Below are 21,093 nucleotides of genomic sequence, written 5' to 3' on the forward strand. Positions count from 1 at the left end.
TTATACACACCAGTGCCTGCAGGAATGTACTGGTGTCTGAACAGAGAGGGATGCAAAACAAATGAACTCACAGACAGACTGGGAAATATGACATAACGTACACAGAAGGTGATAGGGTAACAAAACCAACACAGAGTGAACAGAGAAGCCCAGAGGCTAAGAAACTGGGTGTCTCCCTAGTATTAGAAATGCTCAGATGGAAAAAGCAAGATGTTGTGTTTTAATACGTAGAGAACCCGAAATGCTGTTGCTAAGGGCAACAGCAAAACCCTAAAGGGTTTCCAACGGGTGTGGCAGTAAACTCCTTGGTCAGAGATGGAATAATAGACACAAGGAGAGTCTCCACAATCCTAATTCTCACTTGCAGGGCCCAGGTTCAGCTTACTGCCACTAAACTGACACATGGACACCCTGCACAGTGAGAGAGGATTATGCAGGCAGGTCTGAAAGTACAGCCACAAACCTGCTGGGTTCACAGAATATCAAAAGAACCTCAGCAGGCTAAACGACTGACTCCAGTCTTACTGCTAGGTCTGGATTGGCAGAGTGTAGTACCAAATCCCCAGGCCTATTTGCAGTAAGCAACAACAAATACAAAGCTACACAGTACTGGCTAACTTTCAGGAACTGACTAACCAACAAAGATTCAGCAGCATCTGCTTAACCTGAGAAGAGGCCTTATAAAGCAGGTGCTGTCCACGCCCCCCTCAGACCTCACAGACTGTGAGCACAAAAACCAGCACCGGATCCCCTGCCTGTAACCACTGCACAGCAAAAGACCCGAACCGGAGTATCAGCTGCGCTCAGGTTACTCCGCTAGCACTTGTCTCCCGGTTGCCATGACGACGTGGCAGCACAGGGCAGGAGACCCTAACACTTATGAAGCGTCAGCTCTGGTACCTGGCACCTTGGTAGAGACTTATGAAGCGTCAGCTCTGGCACCTTGGGAGAGACTTATGAAGCGTCAGCTCTTGTACCTGGCACCTTGGTAGAGACATATGAAGCGTCAGCTCTTGTACCTGGCACCTTGGTAGAGACATATGAAGCGTCAGCTCTGGTACCTGGCGCCTTGGTAGAGACTTATGAAGCGTCAGCTCTGGCACCTTGGTAGAGACTTATGAAGCATCAGCTCTGGTACCTGGCGCCTTGGTAGAGACTTATGAAGCGTCAGCTCTGGCACATTGGGAGAGACTTATGAAGCGTCAGCTCTTGTACCTGGCACCTTGGTAGAGACATATGAAGCGTCGGCTCTGGTACCTGGCGCCTTGGGAGAGACTTGTGAAGCGTCAGCTCTGGTACCTTGGGAGAGACTTATGAAGTGTCAGCTCTGGTACCTTGGTAGAGACTTATGAAGCGTCAGCTCTGGTACCTGGCACCTTGGTAGAGACATATGAAGCGTCAGCTCTGGTACCTGGCACCTTGGTAGAGACATATGAAGCGTCAGCTCTGGTACCTGGCACCTTGGTAGAGACATATGAAGCGTCAGCTCTGGTACCTGGCACCTTGGGAGAGACTTATGAAGCGTCAGCTCTGGTACCTGGCACCTTGGTAGAGACATATGAAGCGTCAGCTCTGGTACCTGGCGCCTTGGTAGAGACTTATTGTTATGCACACCAGTGCCTGCAGGAATGTACTGGTGTTTGAACTGTTATACACACCAGTGCCTGCAGGAATGTACTGGTGTCTGAACAGAGAGGGATGCAAAACAAATGAACTCACAGACAGACTGGGAAATATGACATAACGTACACAGAAGGTGATAGGGTAACAAAACCAACACAGAGTGAACAGAGAAGCCCAGAGGCTAAGAAACTGGGTGTCTCCCTAGTATTAGAAATGCTCAGATGGAAAAAGCAAGATGTTGTGTTTTAATACGTAGAGAACCCGAAATGCTGTTGCTAAGGGCAACAGCAAAACCCTAAAGGGTTACCAACGGGTGTGGCAGTAAACTCCTTGGTCAGAGATGGAATAATAGACACAAGGAGAGTCTCCACAATCCTAATTCTCACTTGCAGGGCCCAGGTTCAGCTTACTGCCACTAAACTGACACATGGACACCCTGCACAGTGAGAGAGGATTATGCAGGCAGGTCTGAAAGTACAGCCACAAACCTGCTGGGTTCACAGAATATCAAAAGAACCTCAGCAGGCTAAACGACTGACTCCAGTCTTACTGCTAGGTCTGGATTGGCAGAGTGTAGTACCAAATCCCCAGGCCTATTTGCAGTAAGCAACAACAAATACAAAGCTACACAGTACTGGCTAACTTTCAGGAACTGACTAACCAACAAAGATTCAGCAGCATCTGCTTAACCTGAGAAGAGGCCTTATAAAGCAGGTGCTGTCCACGCCCCCCTCAGACCTCACAGACTGTGAGCACAAAAACCAGCACCGGATCCCCTGCCTGTAACCACTGCACAGCAAAAGACCCGAACCGGAGTATCAGCTGCGCTCAGGTTACTCCGCTAGCACTTGTTTCCCGGTTGCCATGACGACGTGGCAGCACAGGGCAGGAGACCCTAACACTTATAAAGCGTCAGCTCTGGTACCTGGCACCTTGGTAGAGACTTATGAAGCGTCAGCTCTGGCACCTTGGGAGAGACTTATGAAGCGTCAGCTCTTGTACCTGGCACCTTGGTAGAGACATATGAAGCGTCAGCTCTTGTACCTGGCACCTTGGTAGAGACATATGAAGCGTCAGCTCTGGTACCTGGCGCCTTGGTAGAGACTTATGAAGCGTCAGCTCTGGCACCTTGGTAGAGACTTATGAAGCATCAGCTCTGGTACCTGGCACCTTGGGAGAGACATATGAAGCGTCAGCTCTGGTACCTGGCACCTTGGGAGAGACATATGAAGCGTCAGCTCTGGTACCTTGGTAGAGACTTATGAAGCGTCAGCTCTGGTACCTGGTACCTTGGTAGAGACTTATGAAGCGTCAGCTCTGGTACCTTGGTAGAGACTTATGAAGTGTCAGCTCTGGTACCTGGCACCTTGGTAGAGACATATGAAGCATCAGCTCTGGTACCTGGCGCCTTGGGAGAGACTTATGAAGCGTCAGCTCTGGTACCTGGCGCCTTGGTAGAGACTTATGAAGCGTCAGCTCTGGTACCTTGGTAGAGACTTATGAAGCGTCAGCTCTGGTACCTGGCACCTTGGTAGAGACATATGAAGCGTCAGCTCTGGTACCTGGCACCTTGGTAGAGACTTATGAAGCGTCAGCTCTGGTACCTGGCACCTTGGTAGAGACTTATGAAGCGTCAGCTCTGGCACCTTGGTAGAGACTTATGAAGCGTCAGCTCTGGTACCTGGCACCTTCGTAGAGACTTATGAAGCGTCCGCTCTGGTACCTGGCACCTTGGTAGAGACTTATGAAGCATCAGCTCTGGTACCTGGCACCTTGGTAGAGACATATGAAGCGTCAGCTCTGGTACCTGGCGCCTTGGGAGAGACTTATGAAGCGTCAGCTCTGGTACCTGGCGCCTTGGTAGAGACTTATGAAGCGTCAGCTCTGGTACCTGGCACCTTGGGAGAGACATATGAAGCATCAGCTCTGGTACCTGGCACCTTGGTAGAGACCTATGAAGCGTCAGCTCTGGTACCTTGGTACAGACATATGAAGCGTCAGCTCTGGTACCTGGCACCTTGGGAGAGACTTATGAAGCGTCAGCTCTGGTACCTGGCACCTTGGTAGAGACATATAAAGCGTCAGCTCTGGTACCTGGCACCTTGGTAGAGACTTATGAAGCGTCAGCTCTGGTACCTGGCACCTTGGTAGAGACTTATGAAGCGTCAGCTCTGGCACCTTGGTAGAGACTTATGAAGCGTCAGCTCTGGTACCTGGCACCTTGGTAGAGACTTATGAAGCGTCCGCTCTGGTACCTGGCACCTTGGTAGAGACTTATGAAGCGTCAGCTCTGGTACCTGGCACCTTGGTAGAGACTTATGAAGCGTCAGCTTTGGTACCTGGCACCTTGGGAGAGACATATGAAGCGTCAGCTCTGGTACCTTGGTAGAGACTTATGAAGCGTCAGCTCTGGTACCTGGCACCTTGGTAGAGACATATGAAGCGTCCGCTCTGGTACCTGGCACCTTGGTAGAGACTTATGAAGCGTCAGCTCTGGTACCTGGCACCTTGGGAGAGACATATGAAGCGTCAGCTCTGGTACCTTGGTAGAGACATATGAAGCGTCAGCTCTGGTACCTTGGTAGAGACATATGAAGCGTCCGCTCTGGTACCTGGCACCTTGGTAGAGACATATGAAGCGTCAGCTCTGGTACCTGGCACCTTGGTAGAGACTTATGAAGCGTCCGCTCTGGCACCTTGGTAGAGATATATGAAGCGTCAGCTCTGGCACCTTGGTAGAGACTTATGAAGCGTCCGCTCTGGTACCTGGCACCTTGGTAGAGATATATGAAGCGTCCGCTCTGGCACCTTGGTAGAGACTTATGAAGCGTCCGCTCTGGTACCTTGGTAGAGACTCATGAAGCGTCAGCTCTGGTACCTGGCACCTTGGGAGAGACATATGAAGCGTCCGCTCTGGTACCTTGCACCTTGGGAGAGACATATGAAGCGTCAGCTCTGGTACCTGGCACCTTGGTAGAGACTTATGAAGCGTCAGCTCTGGTACCTGGCGCCTTGGTAGAGATATATGAAGCGTCAGCTCTGGTACCTTGGTAGAGACATATGAAGCGTCAGCTCTGGTACCTGGCGCCTTGGTAGAGACTTGTGAAGCGTCCGCTCTGGTACTTTGGGAGAGACTTGTGAAGCGTCAGCTCTGGTACCTTGGGAGAGACATATGAAGCGTCAGCTCTGGTACCTTGGTAGAGACATATGAAGCGTCAGCTCTGGTACCTGGCACCTTGGGAGAGACATATGAAGCGTCAGCTCTGGTACCTTGGTAGAGACTTATGAAGCGTCAGCTCTGGTACCTTGGTACAGACATATGAAGCGTCAGCTCTGGTACCTGGCACCTTGGTAGAGACTTATGAAGCGTCAGCTCTGGTACCTGGCACCTTGGGAGAGACTTATGAAGTGTCAGCTCTGGTACCTGGCACCTTGGTAGAGACATATAAAGCGTCAGCTCTGGTACCTGGCACCTTGGTAGAGACTTATGAAGCGTCAGCTCTGGTACCTGGCACCTTGGTAGAGACTTATGAAGCGTCAGCTCTGGCACCTTGGTAGAGACTTATGAAGCGTCAGCTCTGGTACCTGGCACCTTGGTAGAGACTTATGAAGCGTCCGCTCTGGTACCTGGCACCTTGGTAGAGACATATGAAGCATCAGCTCTGGTACCTGGCACCTTGGTAGAGACTTATGAAGCGTCCGCTCTGGTACCTGTCATCTTGGTAGAGACTTATGAAACGTCCGCTCTGGTACCTGGCACCTTGGTAGAGACATATGAAGCGTCTGCTCTGGTACCTTGGTAGAGACATATGAAGCGTCAGCTCTGGTACCTGGCACCTTGGTAGAGACATATGAAGCGTCAGCTCTGGCACCTTGGGAGAGACTTATGAAGTGTCAGCTCTGGTACCTGGCACCTTGGTAGAGATATATGAAGCGTCAGCTCTGGCACCTTGGTAGAGACTTATGAAGCGTCCGCTCTGGTACCTGGCACCTTGGTAGAGATATATGAAGCGTCCGCTCTGGTACCTGGCACCTTGGTAGAGATATATGAAGCGTCAGCTCTGGCACCTTGGTAGAGACTTATGAAGTGTCAGCTCTGGTACCTGGCACCTTGAGAGAGACATATGAAGCGTCAGCTCTGGTACCTGGCACCTTGGGAGAGACTTATGAAGCGTCAGCTCTGGTACCTGGCACCTTGGTAGAGACATATGAAGCGTCAGCTCTGGTACCTTGGTAGAGACATATGAAGCGTCAGCTCTGGTACCTGGCGCCTTGGTAGAGACTTGTGAAGCGTCCGCTCTGGTACCTTGGGAGAGACTTGTGAAGCGTCAGCTCTGGTACCTTGGGAGAGACATATGAAGCGTCAGCTCTGGTACCTTGGTAGAGACATATGAAGCGTCAGCTCTGGTACCTGGCACCTTGGGAGAGACATATGAAGCGTCAGCTCTGGTACCTTGGTAGAGACTTATGAAGCGTCAGCTCTGGTACCTGGTACCTTGGTAGAGACTTATGAAGCGTCAGCTCTGGTACCTTGGTAGAGACTTATGAAGCGTCAGCTCTGGTACCTGGCACCTTGGTAGAGACCTATGAAGTGTCAGCTCTGGTACCTGGCACCTTGGTAGAGACATATGAAGCATCAGCTCTGGTACCTGGCACCTTGGTAGAGACATATGAAGCGTCAGCTCTGGTACCTGGCACCTTGGTAGAGACTTATGAAGCGTCCGCTCTGGTACCTGGCACCTTGGTAGAGACATATGAAGCGTCAGCTCTGGTACCTGGCACCTTGGTAGAGACTTATGAAACGTCCGCTCTGGTACCTGGCACCTTGGTAGAGACATATGAAGCGTCAGCTCTGGTACCTTGGTAGAGACATATGAAGCGTCAGCTCTGGTACCTGGCACCTTGGTAAAGACATATGAAGCGTCAGCTCTGGTACCTTGGTAGAGACATATGAAGCGTCAGCTCTGGTACCTGGCACCTTGGTAGAGACATATGAAGCGTCAGCTCTGGCACCTTGGGAGAGACTTATGAAGTGTCAGCTCTGGTACCTTGGTAGAGACTTATGAAGCGTCAGCTCTGGTACCTTGGTAGAGACATATGAAGCGTCAGCTCTGGTACCTGGCACCTTGGTAGAGACTTATGAAGCGTCAGCTCCGGTACCTTGGTAGAGACTTATGAAGCGTCAGCTCTGGTACCTTGGTAGAGACTTGTGAAGCGTCAGCTCTGGTACCTGGCACCTTAGGAGAGACTTATGACGTGTCAGCTCTGGTACCTGGCACCTTGGTAGAGACATATGAAGCGTCAGCTCTGGTACCTGGCACCTTGGGAGAGACTTATGAAGTGTCAGCTCTGGTACCTGGCACCTTGGGAGAGACTTATGAAGTGTCAGCTCTGGTACCTGGCACCTGGGTAGAGACATATGAAGCGTCCGCTCTGGTACCTGGCACCTTGGTAGAGACTTATGAAGCGTCAGCTCTGGCACCTTAGGAGAGACTTATGAAGTGTCAGCTCTGGTACCTGGCACCTTGGGAGAGACATATGAAGCGTCAGCTCTGGTACCTGGCACCTTGGGAGAGACTTATGAAGTGTCAGCTCTGGTACCTGGCACCTTGGTAGAGACATATGAAGCGTCAGCTCTGGTACCTGGCACCTTGGTAGAGACATATGAAGCGTCAGCTCTGGTGCCTGGCACCTTGGGAGAGACTTATGAAGCGTCAGCTCTTGTACCTTGGTAGAGACTTATGAAGCGTCAGCTCTGGTACCTGGCACCTTGAGAGAGACTTATGAAGTGTCAGCTCTGGTACCTTGGGAGAGACTTATGAAGCGTCCGCTTTGGCACCTGGCACCTTGAGAGAGACTTGTGAAGCGTCAGCTCTGGTACCTTGAGAGAGACTTGTGAAGCGTCAGCTCTGGTACCTTGAGAGAGACTTGTGAAGCGTCAGCTCTGGTACCTTGAGAGAGACTTGTGAAGCGTCAGCTCTGGTGCCTGGCTCACTTTATGTACTGGTTGCTGCATCTATTACCTATGGAAAAGACCCCATAGTCAGCGGGCTTGATGAAGACTGCCGCTCTCTGTAGGGTGACTGTAGGGACATGTTCGGGACTCTTCCTATTCCTCACCCTTCATGTGCATGGTGTCAGTCTCCAGGAAATATTCTATATATAGCAGAAGATCGGGCGAGCGTGCAGAGTATTTACCCCCAGGGGAATTCCCCAGGTTTAGGTATTTACATGTGTGCATCTTATTTAGGTGAGGCCTTTACAGGACGTCTGAATCTTACACATCACTTCCTTGTGACAGATGGCAGCTTGGCTGAGGTGTGTGTGCGGGGGAGAGGTAGGTGTGTGGGGGAGAGGTAGGTGTGTGTGTGTGCGCGCGGGGGAGAGGTGTGTGTGTGTGTGTGTGTGTGTGTGTGCGTGCGGGGGAGAGGTGTGTGTGTGTGGGGAGAGGTGTGTGTGTGTGGGAGAGATGTGTGTGTGTGTGTGTGTGTGTACGCGCGTGGGGGAGAGGTGTGTGTGTGCGCGCGCTCGTGGGAGAGGTGTGTGTGTGTGCGCTCATGGGGGAGAGAGGTGTGTGTGTGGGAGAGTTGTGTGTGTGGGGGAGAGGTGTGTGTGTGTGCGCGCGCGCGCTCGTGGGAGAGGTGTGTGTGCGCGCATGGGGGAGAGAGATGTGTGTGTGTGTGGGAGAGGTAGGTGTGTGGGGGAGAGGTGTGTGTGTGTGTGTGTGCGCGCGGGGGAGAGGTGTATGTGTGTGTGCGTGCGGGGGAGAGGTGTGTGTGTGTGTGTGTGTGCACGCGGGGGAGAGGTGTATGTGCGCGCATGGGGGAGAGAGATGTGTGTGTGTGTGGGAGAGGTAGGTGTGTGGGGGAGAGGTGTATGTGTGTGTGCGCGCGGGGGAGAGGTGTATGTGTGTGTGCGTCCGGGGGAGAGGTGTATGTGTGTGTGCGCGCGGGGGAGAGGTGTATGTGTGTGTGCGTGCGGGGGGGAGGTGTGTGTGTGTGCGCGCGAGAGGTGAGTGTGTGTGTGCGCGCGCGGGAGAGGTGTGTGTGTGTGTGTGTGTGGGGGGAGAGGTGTGTGTGTGTACGCGCGTGGGGGAGAGGTGTGTGTGTGTGTGCGCGCGCTCGTGGGAGAGGTGTGTGTGCGCGCATGGGGGAGAGAGGTGTGTGTGTGCGTGCGGGGGAGAGAGGTGTAAGATATCCTGATTGGATGTAAAGGACTGTTTACACAGGACGCTCCTGCAGCATTAGTACATGTACACACAGCAGCTGATCAGACGCCAGGAGGAGGTCAGCTGCTGTGTGTACATGTGCTTATGCTGCAGGAGTGTCCTGTGTGTAGAGCCGCCTGCTCCCGGCGTCTGTGATCAGCTGCTGTGTGTACATGTGCTTATGCTGCAGGAGTGTCCTGTGTGTAGAGCCGCCTGCTCCCGGCGTCTGTGATCAGCTGCTGTGTGTACATGTGCTATTGCTGCAGGAGCGTCCTGTGTATAGAGCCGCCTCCTCCCGGCGTCTGTGATCAGCTGCTGTGTGTACATGTGCTTATGCTGCAGGAGTGTCCTGTGTGTAGAGCCGCCTCCTCCCGGCGTCTGTGATCAGCTGCTGTGTGTACGTGTGCTCATGCTGCAGGAGCGTCCTGAGTAAATAGCCGCCTCCTCCCGGCGTCTGTGATCAGCTGCTGTGTGTACGTGTGCTCATGCTGCAGGAGCGTCCTGTGTAAATAGCCGCCTGCTCCCGGCGTCTGTGATCAGCTGCTGTGTGTACATGTGCTAATGCTGCAGGAGTGTCCTGTGTAAATAGCCGCCTCCTCCCGGCGTCTGTGATCAGCTGCTGTGTGTACATGTGCTAATGCTGCAGGAGCGTCCTGTGTATAGAGCCGCCTCCTCCCGGCGTCTGTGATCAGCTGCTGTGTGTACATGTGCTAATGCTGCAGGAGTGTCCTGTGTGTAGAGCCGCCTCCTCCCGGCGTCTGTGATCAGCTGCTGTGTGTACATGTGCTAATGCTGCAGGAGCGTCCTGTGTATAGAGCCGCCTCCTCCCTGCGTCTGTGATCAGCTGCTGTGTGTACATGTGCTAATGCTGCAGGAGCGTCCTGTGTAAATAGCCTCCTCCCGGCGTCTGTGATCAGCTGCTGTGTGTACATGTACTAATGCTGCAGGAGTGTCCTGTGTAAATAGCCGCCTCCTCCCGGCGTCTGTGATCAGCTGCTGTGTATACACGTGCTAATGCTGCAGGAGTGTCCTGTGTAAATAGCCGCCTCCTCCCGGCGTCTGTGATCAGCTGCTGTGTGTACATGTGCTAATGCTGCAGGAGCGTCCTGTGTAAATAGCCGCCTCCTCCCGGCGTCTGTGATCAGCTGCTGTGTGTACATGTGCTAATGCTGCAGGAGCGTCCTGTGTATAGAGCCGCCTCCTCCCGGCGTCTGTGATCAGCTGCTGTGTGTACATGTGCTAATGCTGCAGGAGCGTCCTGTGTATAGAGCCGCCTCCTCCCGGCGTCTGTGATCAGCTGCTGTGTGTACATGTGCTAATGCTGCAGGAGCGTCCTGTGTATAGAGCCGCCTCCTCCCGGCGTCTGTGATCAGCTGCTGTGTGTACATGTGCTAATGCTGCAGGAGCGTCCTGTGTATAGAGCCGCCTCCTCCCGGCGTCTGTGATCAGCTGCTGTGTATACATGTGCTAATGCTGCAGGAGCGTCCTGTGTATAGAGCCGCCTCCTCCCGGCGTCTGTGATCAGCTGCTGTGTGTACATGTGCTAATGCTGCAGGAGTGTCCTGTGTATAGAGCCGCCTCCTCCCGGCGTCTGTGATCAGCTGCTGTGTGTACATGTGCTAATGCTGCAGGAGTGTCCTGTGTATAGAGCCGCCTGCTCCCGGCATCTGAGGATTCAGCATTAGATCATCTGCAAAACATCTGCCATGTGAGCACTCCTTAGGTCACACAGAATGGCCGGTGTTTCGGGAAGACACACGACCGTCCCCCGGCATGCCCCTAAAATAGGGCAACTATACAGCGGCAGTGTAACACACGGCGTAAGGCCTGCAGAGTCACAGTACAGCACCAGTGTGACAAATGGCGTAAGGCCTGCAGAGTCACAGTACAGCACCAGTGTAACACACGGCGTAAGGCCTGCAGAGTCACAGTACAGCACCAGTGTAACACGCGGCGTAAGGCCTGCAGAGTCACAGTACAGCACCAGTGTAACACGCGGCGTAAGGCCTGCAGAGTCACAGTACAGCACCAGTGTAACACGCGGCGTAAGGCCTGCAGAGTCACAGTACAGCACCAGTGTGACAAATGGCGTAAGGCCTGCGGAGTCACAGTACAGCACCAGTATGACACACGGCGTAAGGCCTGCAGAGTCACAGTACAGCGGCAGTGTAACACGCGGCGTAAGGCCTGCAGAGTCACAGTACAGCGGCAGTGTAACACGCGGCGTAAGGCCTGCAGAGTCACAGTACAGCACCAGTGTAACACGCGGCGTAAGGCCTGCAGAGTCACAGTACAGCACCAGTGTAACACGCGGCGTAAGGCCTGCAGAGTCACAGTACAGCACCAGTGTAACACGCGGCGTAAGGCCTGCAGAGTCACAGTACAGCACCAGTGTGACAAATGGCGTAAGGCCTGCAGAGTCACAGTACAGCACCAGTGTAACACGCTGCGTAAGGCCTGCAGAGTCACAGTACAGCACCAGTGTAACACACGGCGTAAGGCCTGCAGAGTCACAGTACAGCACCAGTGTAACACGCTGCGTAAGGCCTGCAGAGTCACAGTACAGCACCAGTGTAACACGCGGCGTAAGGCCTGCAGAGTCACAGTACAGCACCAGTGTAACACATGGCGTAAGGCCTGCAGAGTCACAGTACAGCACCAGTGTAACACGCGGCGTAAGGCCTGCAGAGTCACAGTACAGCACCAGTGTAACACATGGCGTAAGGCCTGCAGAGTCACAGTACAGCACCAGTGTAACACGCGGCGTAAGGCCTGCAGAGTCACAGTACAGCACCAGTGTAACACACGGCGTAAGGCCTGCAGAGTCACAGTACAGCACCAGTGTGACACACGGCGTAAGGCCTGCGGAGTCACAGTACAGCACCAGTGTGACACACGGCGTAAGGCCTGCAGAGTCACAGTACAGCACCAGTGTAACACGCGGCGTAAGGCCTGCAGAGTCACAGTACAGCACCAGTGTAACACATGGCGTAAGACCTGCAGAGTCACAGTACAGCACCAGTGTAACACGCGGCGTAAGGCCTGCAGAGTCACAGTACAGCACCAGTGTAACACGCGGCGTAAGGCCTGCAGAGTCACAGTACAGCACCAGTGTAACACACGGCGTAAGGCCTGCAGAGTCACAGTACAGCACCAGTGTAACACACAGCGTAAGGCCTGCAGAGTCACAGTACAGCACCAGTGTAACACATGGCGTAAGGCCTGCAGAGTCACAGTACAGCACCAGTGTAACACGCGGCGTAAGGCCTGCAGAGTCACAGTACAGCACCAGTGTAACACATGGCGTAAGGCCTGCAGAGTCACAGTACAGCACCAGTGTAACACGCGGCGTAAGGCCTGCGGAGTCACAGTACAGCACCAGTGTAACACGCGGCGTAAGGCCTGCAGAGTCACAGTACAGCACCAGTGTGACACATGGCGTAAGGCCTGCAGAGTCACAGTACAGCACCAGTGTAACACGCGGCGTAAGGCCTGCAGAGTCACAGTACAGCACCAGTGTAACACATGGCGTAAGGCCTGCAGAGTCACAGTACAGCACCAGTGTAACAAATGGCGTAAGGCCTGCAGAGTCACAGTACAGCACCAGTGTAACACATGGCGTAAGGCCTGCGGAGTCACAGTACAGCACCAGTGTGACACATGGCGTAAGGCCTGCGGAGTCACAGTACAGCACCAGTGTAACACGCGGCGTAAGGCCTGCAGAGTCACAGTACAGCACCAGTGTGACACACGGCGTAAGGCCTGCAGAGTCACAGTACAGCACCAGTGTAACACGCAGCGTAAGGCCTGCAGAGTCACAGTACAGCACCAGTGTAACACATGGCGTAAGGCCTGCAGAGTCACAGTACAGCACCAGTGTAACACGCAGCGTAAGGCCTGCAGAGTCACAGTACAGCACCAGTGTAACACATGGCGTAAGGCCTGCAGAGTCACAGTACAGCACCAGTGTAACACATGGCGTAAGGCCTGCAGAGTCACAGTACAGCACCAGTGTGACACAAGGCGTAAGGCCCGCGGAGTCACAGTACAGCACCAGTGTGACACACGGCGTAAGGCCTGCGGAGTCACAGTACAGCACCAGTGTAACACGCGGCGTAAGGCCTGCAGAGTCACAGTACAGCACCAGTGTGACACACGTGGACAACAGATGTAACTAGATTGCTGACTATGGGCGGGATGTACTAAAGGGAAAATGTGATAAAACCCCCGTTTTCGGGGGTTTTATTGCATTTTCGCGTGTACTAACCTCCGTCGGCCACGTTTTCGCCCCTGAGGGTGTCGCCACCCTATAGAAGCCTATGGGCTTTTTATTGCTGGCCGCCACAACCCGCCGCCGCCGCCCCCCATAACTCTTGTTTTCATCCCCCCGAGACCTCCGCCAGTCTACTACATTTTGGTCACAGTGAAGGGTCTTGCTGCTCGGCCTTCTATCCAACCTTTCTTCTGCTGTATACGTAGCCATGGATTTTCCTACAGTCATGTTTCATCTAAGACTCTGTACGTGTGTTGTACAAATTGCCGGAGAAGCAGCGACCTGGCGCCTCTGGTACACTGCCAGTAGCTTTGTCTACGGCGGCATTACATTAGGGCACAGGTTCTCAGACTCGGTCCTCAGGACCTCACGCGGTTCATGATTTCCAGGTCACCTGTAGATTTTATAAATGGGACAGTTGGTGATACACAGAGCAGCTGCTGGGTGACATGGAAAACGTGAACCGTTTGGGGTCCTGAGGACCGAGTTTGAGAACCACTGCATTAGGGCACCAGTGTTGGAGCATCTTAGTGGCACCTAACGCCTCGCGCCATATGGCACAAAGACGACGCGTAAGAAAGGACCCCCTTATATGTCCGATTCTCTGTTAGTGCATTTACCCTCCACAATGCTGCAGAAACTATATGGCTCCTGTAACAATAAAGAATAATATTCCCAAATAGCTACCTAGATTTGTGTGCAGACAGTGTAAGGATTCTGCATCATGTTCTGGTCATTAATTCTGCAGATGTCCTGTCTTGTAGGTATATTGGCCAAGGCTGGGAAGAGAGTGATTCCGGGAACTGGGTTGCAGGATACCAGAGGTTGTGCAATGCCATGCGGATGGTTGGCTTTCAGAGCCAGGTGAGTTGTACCATCGTTTTGTGTATTCAGATTTGATATGGTATCCAGGAACTTCAGTATGTCTTCAGGAACGTAGAGCAAATCACAATTCATTAGTTCTATGTGTATCTGCATAGATGGCAATAATAAGTCTTCTCCCCTCCATGACCCCTTATCCTTCCTACCTCTTAACTCCTCCCCTACATCCGTCCAATCCTGCAGCTTCCACCTTCTTCAGATGCCAATGCTTCAGCATCTGTGAGGCCACCATATCTTATTCATGCCCTTGTCATCTTTCACTTGGAATACTGCAACCTCCTCCCTGGTTTTCTTCTCTACCCTTTTGCATGTGTTCTTATTGCCACTGTTGGCCTGACCTTATCTTATTGCTCTGATTCTAGCTCTCCTTTAAATCAGATTGTTCACTTCCCTTCCACAACAGAATCCAGCATAAACTCCTTCCTCCTACATGTCTGACCTCATCTCAGCCCACTCTCCCCCCTCCTACATGTTTGACCTCATCTCAGCCCACACTCCCCCATCTACATGTCTGACCTCATCTCAGTCCACACTCCGCCCTCCTACATGTCTGACCTCATCTCAGCCCACACTCCCCTTCTACATGTCTGACCTCATCTCAGTCCACACTCCGCCCTCCTACATGTCTGACCTCATCTCAGCCCACACTCCCCTTCTACATGTCTGACCTCATCTCAGCCCACACTCCCCTTCTACATGTCTGACCTCATCTCAGCCGGGATCCGGTCTGAAGATCGACAGTATCTAGGTCGACAATGTTTAGGTCGACCACTATAGGTCGACAGTCACTAGGTCGACATGGATGGAAGGTCGACAGGGTTTCTAGGTCGACATGTGCTAGGTCGACAGGTCTGAAGGTCGACATGAGTTTTTCACATTTTTTTTTCTTTTTTTGAATTTTTTCATACTTAACGATCCACGTGGACTACGATTGGAACGGTTAAGTGTGCCGAGCGAAGCGGTAGCGGAGCGAAGGCACCATGCCCGAAGCCTGGCGAGCGAAGCGAGCCATGCGAGGGGACGCGGTGCACTAATTTGGGATACCGGTCACTCTACGAAGAAAACGACACCAAAAAAAAAAAAAACCCTCATGTCGACCTTTAGACATATCGACCTAGCACATGTCGACCGAGAAACCCTGTCGACCTTCCATCCATGTCGACCTAGTGACTGTCGACCTATAGTGGTCGACCTAAACATTGTCGACCTAGATACTGTCGATTTGATGAACCACACCCATCTCAGCCCACACTCCCCCATCTACATGTCTGACCTCATCTCAGTCCACACTCCGCCCTCCTACATGTCTGACCTCATCTCAGCCCACACTCCCACTTCCTACATGTCTGACCTCATCTCAGTCCACACTCCCCCTTTCTACATGTCTGACCTCATCTCAGTCCACACTCCCCCTCCTACATGTCTGACCTCATCTCAGTCCACACTCCCCCAATCTACATGTCTGACCTCATCTCAGTCCACATTCCCCCCTCCGACATGTCTGACCTCATCTCAGTCCACACTCCCCCTCCTACATGTGTGACCTCATCTCAGTCCACACCCCCCTTCTCCTACATGTCTGACCTCATCTCAGCCCCCACTCCCCCTTCTTACATGTCTGACCTCATCTCAGTCCACACTCCCCCTCCTACATGTCTGACCTCATCTCAGTCCACAGTCCCCCAATCTACATGTCTGACCTCATCTCAGTCCACAATCCCCCTCTCCTACATGTCTGACCTCATCTCAGCCCACACTGTCCCCTCCTACAAGTCTGACCTCATCCCAGCCCACACTCCCCCCTTCTACATGTCTGACCCCATCTCAGCCCACACTCACCCCTCCTACATGTCTGACCTCATCTCAGCCCACATTCTCCCCTCCTACATGTCTGACCTCATCTCAGCCCACACTCCCCCCTTCTACGTGTCTGACCTCATCTCAGTCCAAACTCCCCCCTCCTACATGTCTGACCTCATCTCAGCCCACACTCCCCCCTTCTACGTGTCTGACCTCATCTCAGTCCGAACTCCCCCCTCCTACATGTCTGACCCCATCTCAGCCCACACTCCCCCCTCCTACATGTCTGACCTCATCTCAGCCCACACTCCCCCCTTCTACGTGTCTGACCTCATCTCAGTCCAAACTCCCCCCTCCTACATGTCTGACCTCATCTCAGCCCACACTCCCCCCTTCTACGTGTCTGACCTCATCTCAGTCCGAACTCCCCCCTCCTACATGTCTGACCCCATCTCAGCCCACACTCCCCCCTCCTACATGTCTGACCTCATCTCAGTCCAAACTCCCCCCTCCTACATGTGTGACCTCATCTCAGTCCACACCCCCCCTTCTCCTACATGTCTGACCTCATCTCAGCCCACACTCCCACTTCCTACATGTCTGACCTCATCTCAGCCCACACTCCCACTTCCTACATGTCTGACCTCATCTCAGTCCACCCCCCCTTCTCCTACATGTCTGACCTCATCTCAGTCCACACCCCCTTCTACTTCTGACCTCATCTCAGTCCACACTACCCCCTCCTACATGTCTGACCTCATCTCAGTCCACACTCCCCCCTCCTACATGTCTGACCTCATCTCAGTCCACACTCCCCCTTTCTACATGTCTGACCTCATCTCAGTCCACACTCCCCCTCCTACATGTCTGACCTCATCTCAGTCCACAGTCCCCCAATCTACATGTCTGACCTCATCTCAGTCCACATTCCCCCTCCTACATGTCTGACCTCATCTCAGTCCACACCCCTCCTTCTCTTACATGTCTGACCTCATCTCAGCCCACACTCCCACTTCCTACATGTCTGACCTCATCTCAGCCCACACTCCCACTTCCTACATGTCTGACCTCATCTCAGTCCACCCCCCTTCTCCTACATGTCTGACCTCATCTCAGTCCACACCCCCTTCTACTTCTGACCTCATCTCAGTCCACACTACCCCCTCCTACATGTCTGACCTCATCTCAGTCCACACTCCCCCCATCTACATGCCTGACCTCATCTCAGTCCACACTCCCCCTTCTTACATGTCTGACCTCATCTCAGTCCACACTCCCCTCCTACATGTCTGACCTCATCTCAGTCCACAGTCCCCCAATCTACATGTCTGACCTCATCTCAGTCCACAATCCCCCTCTCCTACATGTCTGCCCTCATCTCAGTCCACAATCCCCCTCTCCTACATGTCTGCCCTCATCTCAGCCCACACTGTCCCCTCCTACAAGTCTGACCTCATCACAGCCCACACTCCCCCCTTCTACATGTCTGACCCCATCTCAGCCCACACTCCCCCCTCCTACATGTCTGACCTCATCTCAGCCCACATTCTCCCCTCCTACATGTCTGACCCCATCTCAAGCCACACTCCCCCCTCCTACATGTCTGACCTCATCTCAGTCCAAACTCCCCCCTCCTACATGTGTGACCTCATCTCAGTCCACCCCCCCCCCTTCTCCTACATTTCTGACCTCATTATCTCAGCCCACACTCCCCCTTCTTACATGTCTGACCTCATCTCAGTCCACACTCCCCCTCCTACATGTCTGACCTCATCTCAGTCCACAATCCCCCTCTCCCACATGTCTGCCCTCATCTCAGCCCATACTCTCGCCTCCTACAAGTCTGACCTCATCACAGCCCACACTCCCCCTCCTACATGTCTGACCTCATCTCAGTCCACACTCCCCCCTCCTACATGTCTGACCTCATCTCAGCCCACATTCTCCCCTCCTACATGTCTGACCCCATTTCAACCCACACTCCCCCCTCCTACATGTCTGACCTCATCTCAGTCCAAACTCCCCCCTCCTACATGTCTGACCCCATCTCAGCCCACACTCACCCCTCCTACATGTCTGACCTCATCTCAGTCCACATTCCCCCCTCCTACATGTCTGACCTCATCTCAGCCCACACTCCCCCCTTCTACGTGTCTGACCTCATCTCAGTCCACAGTCCCCATTCTACATGTCTGACCTCATCTCAACCCCCCCTCCTACATGTCTGACCTCATCTCAGCCCACACTCCCCCTCCTACATGTTTGACCTCATCTCAGCCCACACTCCCCCATCTACATGTCTGACCTCATCTCAACCCACACTCCCCCAATCTACATGTCTGACCTCATCTCAGTCCACCCCCCCTTCTCCTACATTTCTGACCTCATCTCAGTCCACACTCCCCCCTCCTACATGTCTGACCTCATCTCAGTCCACACTCCCCCTTTCTTCATGTCTGACCTCATCTCAGTCCACACTCCCCCTCCTACATGTCTGACCTCATCTCAGTCCACACTCCCCCCTCCTACATGTCTGACCTCATCTCAGTCCACACTCCCCCTTTCTACATATCTGACCTCATCTCAGTCCACACTCCCCCTCCTACATGTCTGACCTCATCTCAGTCCACAGTCCCCCAATCTACATGTCTGACCTCATCTCAGTCCACATTCCCCCCTTCTACATGTCTGACCTCATCTCAGTCCACACTCCCCCCTCCTACATGTCTGACCTCATCTCAGTCCACACTCCCCCCTCCTACATGTCTGACCTCATCTCAGTCCACACTCCCCCCCTCCTACATGTCTGACCTCATCTCAGTCCACACTCCCCCCTCCTACATGTCTGACCTCATCTCAGTCCACACTCCCCTTTGCTACATGTCTGACCTCATCTCAGTCCACACTCCCCCTCCTACGTGTCTGACCTCATCTCAGTCCACAGTCCCCCCTCCTACGTGTCTGACCTCATCTCAGTCCACACTCCCCCTTCCTACATGTCTGACCTCATCTCAGTCCACACACCCCCTTCTCCTACATGTCTGACCTCATCTCAGCCCACACTCTCCCTTCTTACATTTCTGACCTCATCTCAGTCCACACTCCCCCTCCTACATGTCTGACCTCATCTCAGTCCACAGTCCCCCAATCTACATGTCTGACCTCATCTCAGTCCACAGTCCCCCCTCCTACATGTCTGACTTCATCTCAGTCCACACTTCCCCTTCCTATATGTGTGACCTCATCTCAGTCCACACACCCCCTTCTCCTACATGTTTGACCTCATCTCAACCCACACTCCCCCATCCTACATGTTTGACCTCATCCCAGCCCACATTCTCCCCTCCTACATGTCTGACCTCATCTCAGCCCACACTCCCCCCTCCTACATGTCTGACCTCATCTCAGTCCACAGCCCCCAATCTACATGTCTGACCTCATCTCAGTCCACAATCCCCCTCTCCTATATGTCTGACCTTATCTCAGCCCACACTCTCCCCTCCTACAAGTCTGACCTCATCACAGCCCACACTCCCCCCTTCTACATGTCTGACCTCATCTCAGTCCACACTCCCCCCTTCTACATGTCTGACCTCATCTCAGTCCACACTCCCCCCTCCTACATGTCTGACCTCATCTCAGTCCACACTCCCCCCTCCTCATGTCTGACCTCATCTCAGTCCACACTCCCCCCTTCTACATGTCTGACCTCATCTCAGTCCACACTCCCCCCTCCTACATGTCTGACCTCATCTCAGTCCACACTCCCCCCTTCTACATGTCTGACCCCATCTCAGCCCACATTCTCCCCTCCCACATGTCTGACCCCATCCCAGCCCACACTCCCCCCTCCTATATATCTGACCTCATCTCAGCCCACACTCCCCCCTTCTACATGTCTGACCTCATCTCAACCCACACTCCCCCACCCCCCCTCCTACATGTTTGACCTCATCTCACCCCCCCCCTCCCTCATACATGTCTGACCTCATTTCAGTCCACATTCCCCCCTCCTACATGTCTGACCTCATCTCAGCCCACACTCCCCCCTTCTACATGTCTGACCTCATCTCAGTCCACAGTCCCCCCTCCTACATGTCTGACCTCATCTCAGTCCACAGTCCCCCCTCCTACATGTCTGACTTCATCTCAGTCCACACTTCCCCTTCCTACATGTGTGACCTCATCTCAACCCACACTCTCCCCTCCTACATGTTTGACCTCATCTCAGCCCACACTCCCCCCTCCTACATGTCTGACCTCATCTCAGTCCACAGCCCCCCAATCTACATGTCTGACCTCATCTCAGTCCACAATCCCCCTCTCCTATATGTCTGACCTCATCTCAGCCCACACTCCCCCCTCCTACAAGTCTGACCTCATCTCAGCCCACACTCTCCCCTCCTACAAGTCTGACCTCATCACAGCCCACACTCCCCCCTTCTACATGTCTGACCTCATCTCAGTCCACACTCCCCCCTCCTACATGTCTGACCTCATCTCAGTCCACACTCCCCCCTCCTACATGTCTGACCTCATCACAGCCCACACTCCCCCCCTTCTACATATCTGACACCATCTCAGCCCACACTCCCCCAATCTACATGTCTGACCCCATCTCAGCCCACACTTCCCCCTCCTACATGTCTGACCTCATCTCAACCCACACTCCCCCCTCCTATATATCTGACCTCATCTCAGCCCACACTCCCCCCTCCTACATGTCTGACCTCATCTCAGCCCACACTCCCCCCTCCTATATATCTGACCTCATCTCAGCCCACACTCCCCCTCCTACATGTCTGACCTCATCTCAGCCCACACTCCCCCACCCCCCCTCCTACATGTCTGACCTCATCTCAACCCCCCCTCCCCCCCCCTACATGTCTGACCTCATTTCAGTCCACATTCCCCCCTCCTACATGTCTGACCTCATCTCAGTCCACATTCCCCCCTCCTACATGTCTGACCTCATCTCAGTCCACATTCCCCCCTCCTACATGTCTGACCTCATCTCAGCCCACACTACCCCCATCTACATGTCTGATCTCATCTCAGTCCACACTACCCTCATCTACATGTCTGATCTCATCTCAGTCCACACTACCCTCATCTACATGTCTGATCTCATCTCAGTCCACACTACCCTCATCTACATGTCTGATCTCATCTCAGTCCACACTACCCTCATCTACATGTCTGATCTCATCTCAGTCCACACTATCCTCATCTACATGTCTGATCTCATCTCTGTCCACACTACCCTCATCTACATGTTTGATTGGGATGTGTTTAGCATCCTGGAAGT

General features: G+C 53.4%; 1 protein-coding gene across 1 annotated transcript in view; it reads left to right on the forward strand.

The window, feature by feature from the left end:
• Nucleotides 1–21,093, forward strand: part of LOC135037934 (unconventional myosin-VIIa-like) — a gene marked incomplete at both ends in the record, with an annotated part of 240,316 nt that overhangs the window by 25,423 nt on the left and 193,800 nt on the right. The window contains one exon of the mRNA XM_063954594.1: nucleotides 13,868–13,967. Coding sequence (XP_063810664.1) covers nucleotides 13,868–13,967 — 100 coding nt within the window. The remainder of the gene's footprint in view (nucleotides 1–13,867; nucleotides 13,968–21,093) is intronic.

Source organism: Pseudophryne corroboree, unplaced genomic scaffold (assembly GCF_028390025.1).
Source record: "Pseudophryne corroboree isolate aPseCor3 unplaced genomic scaffold, aPseCor3.hap2 scaffold_687, whole genome shotgun sequence".
Taxonomy (NCBI): domain Eukaryota; kingdom Metazoa; phylum Chordata; class Amphibia; order Anura; family Myobatrachidae; genus Pseudophryne; species Pseudophryne corroboree.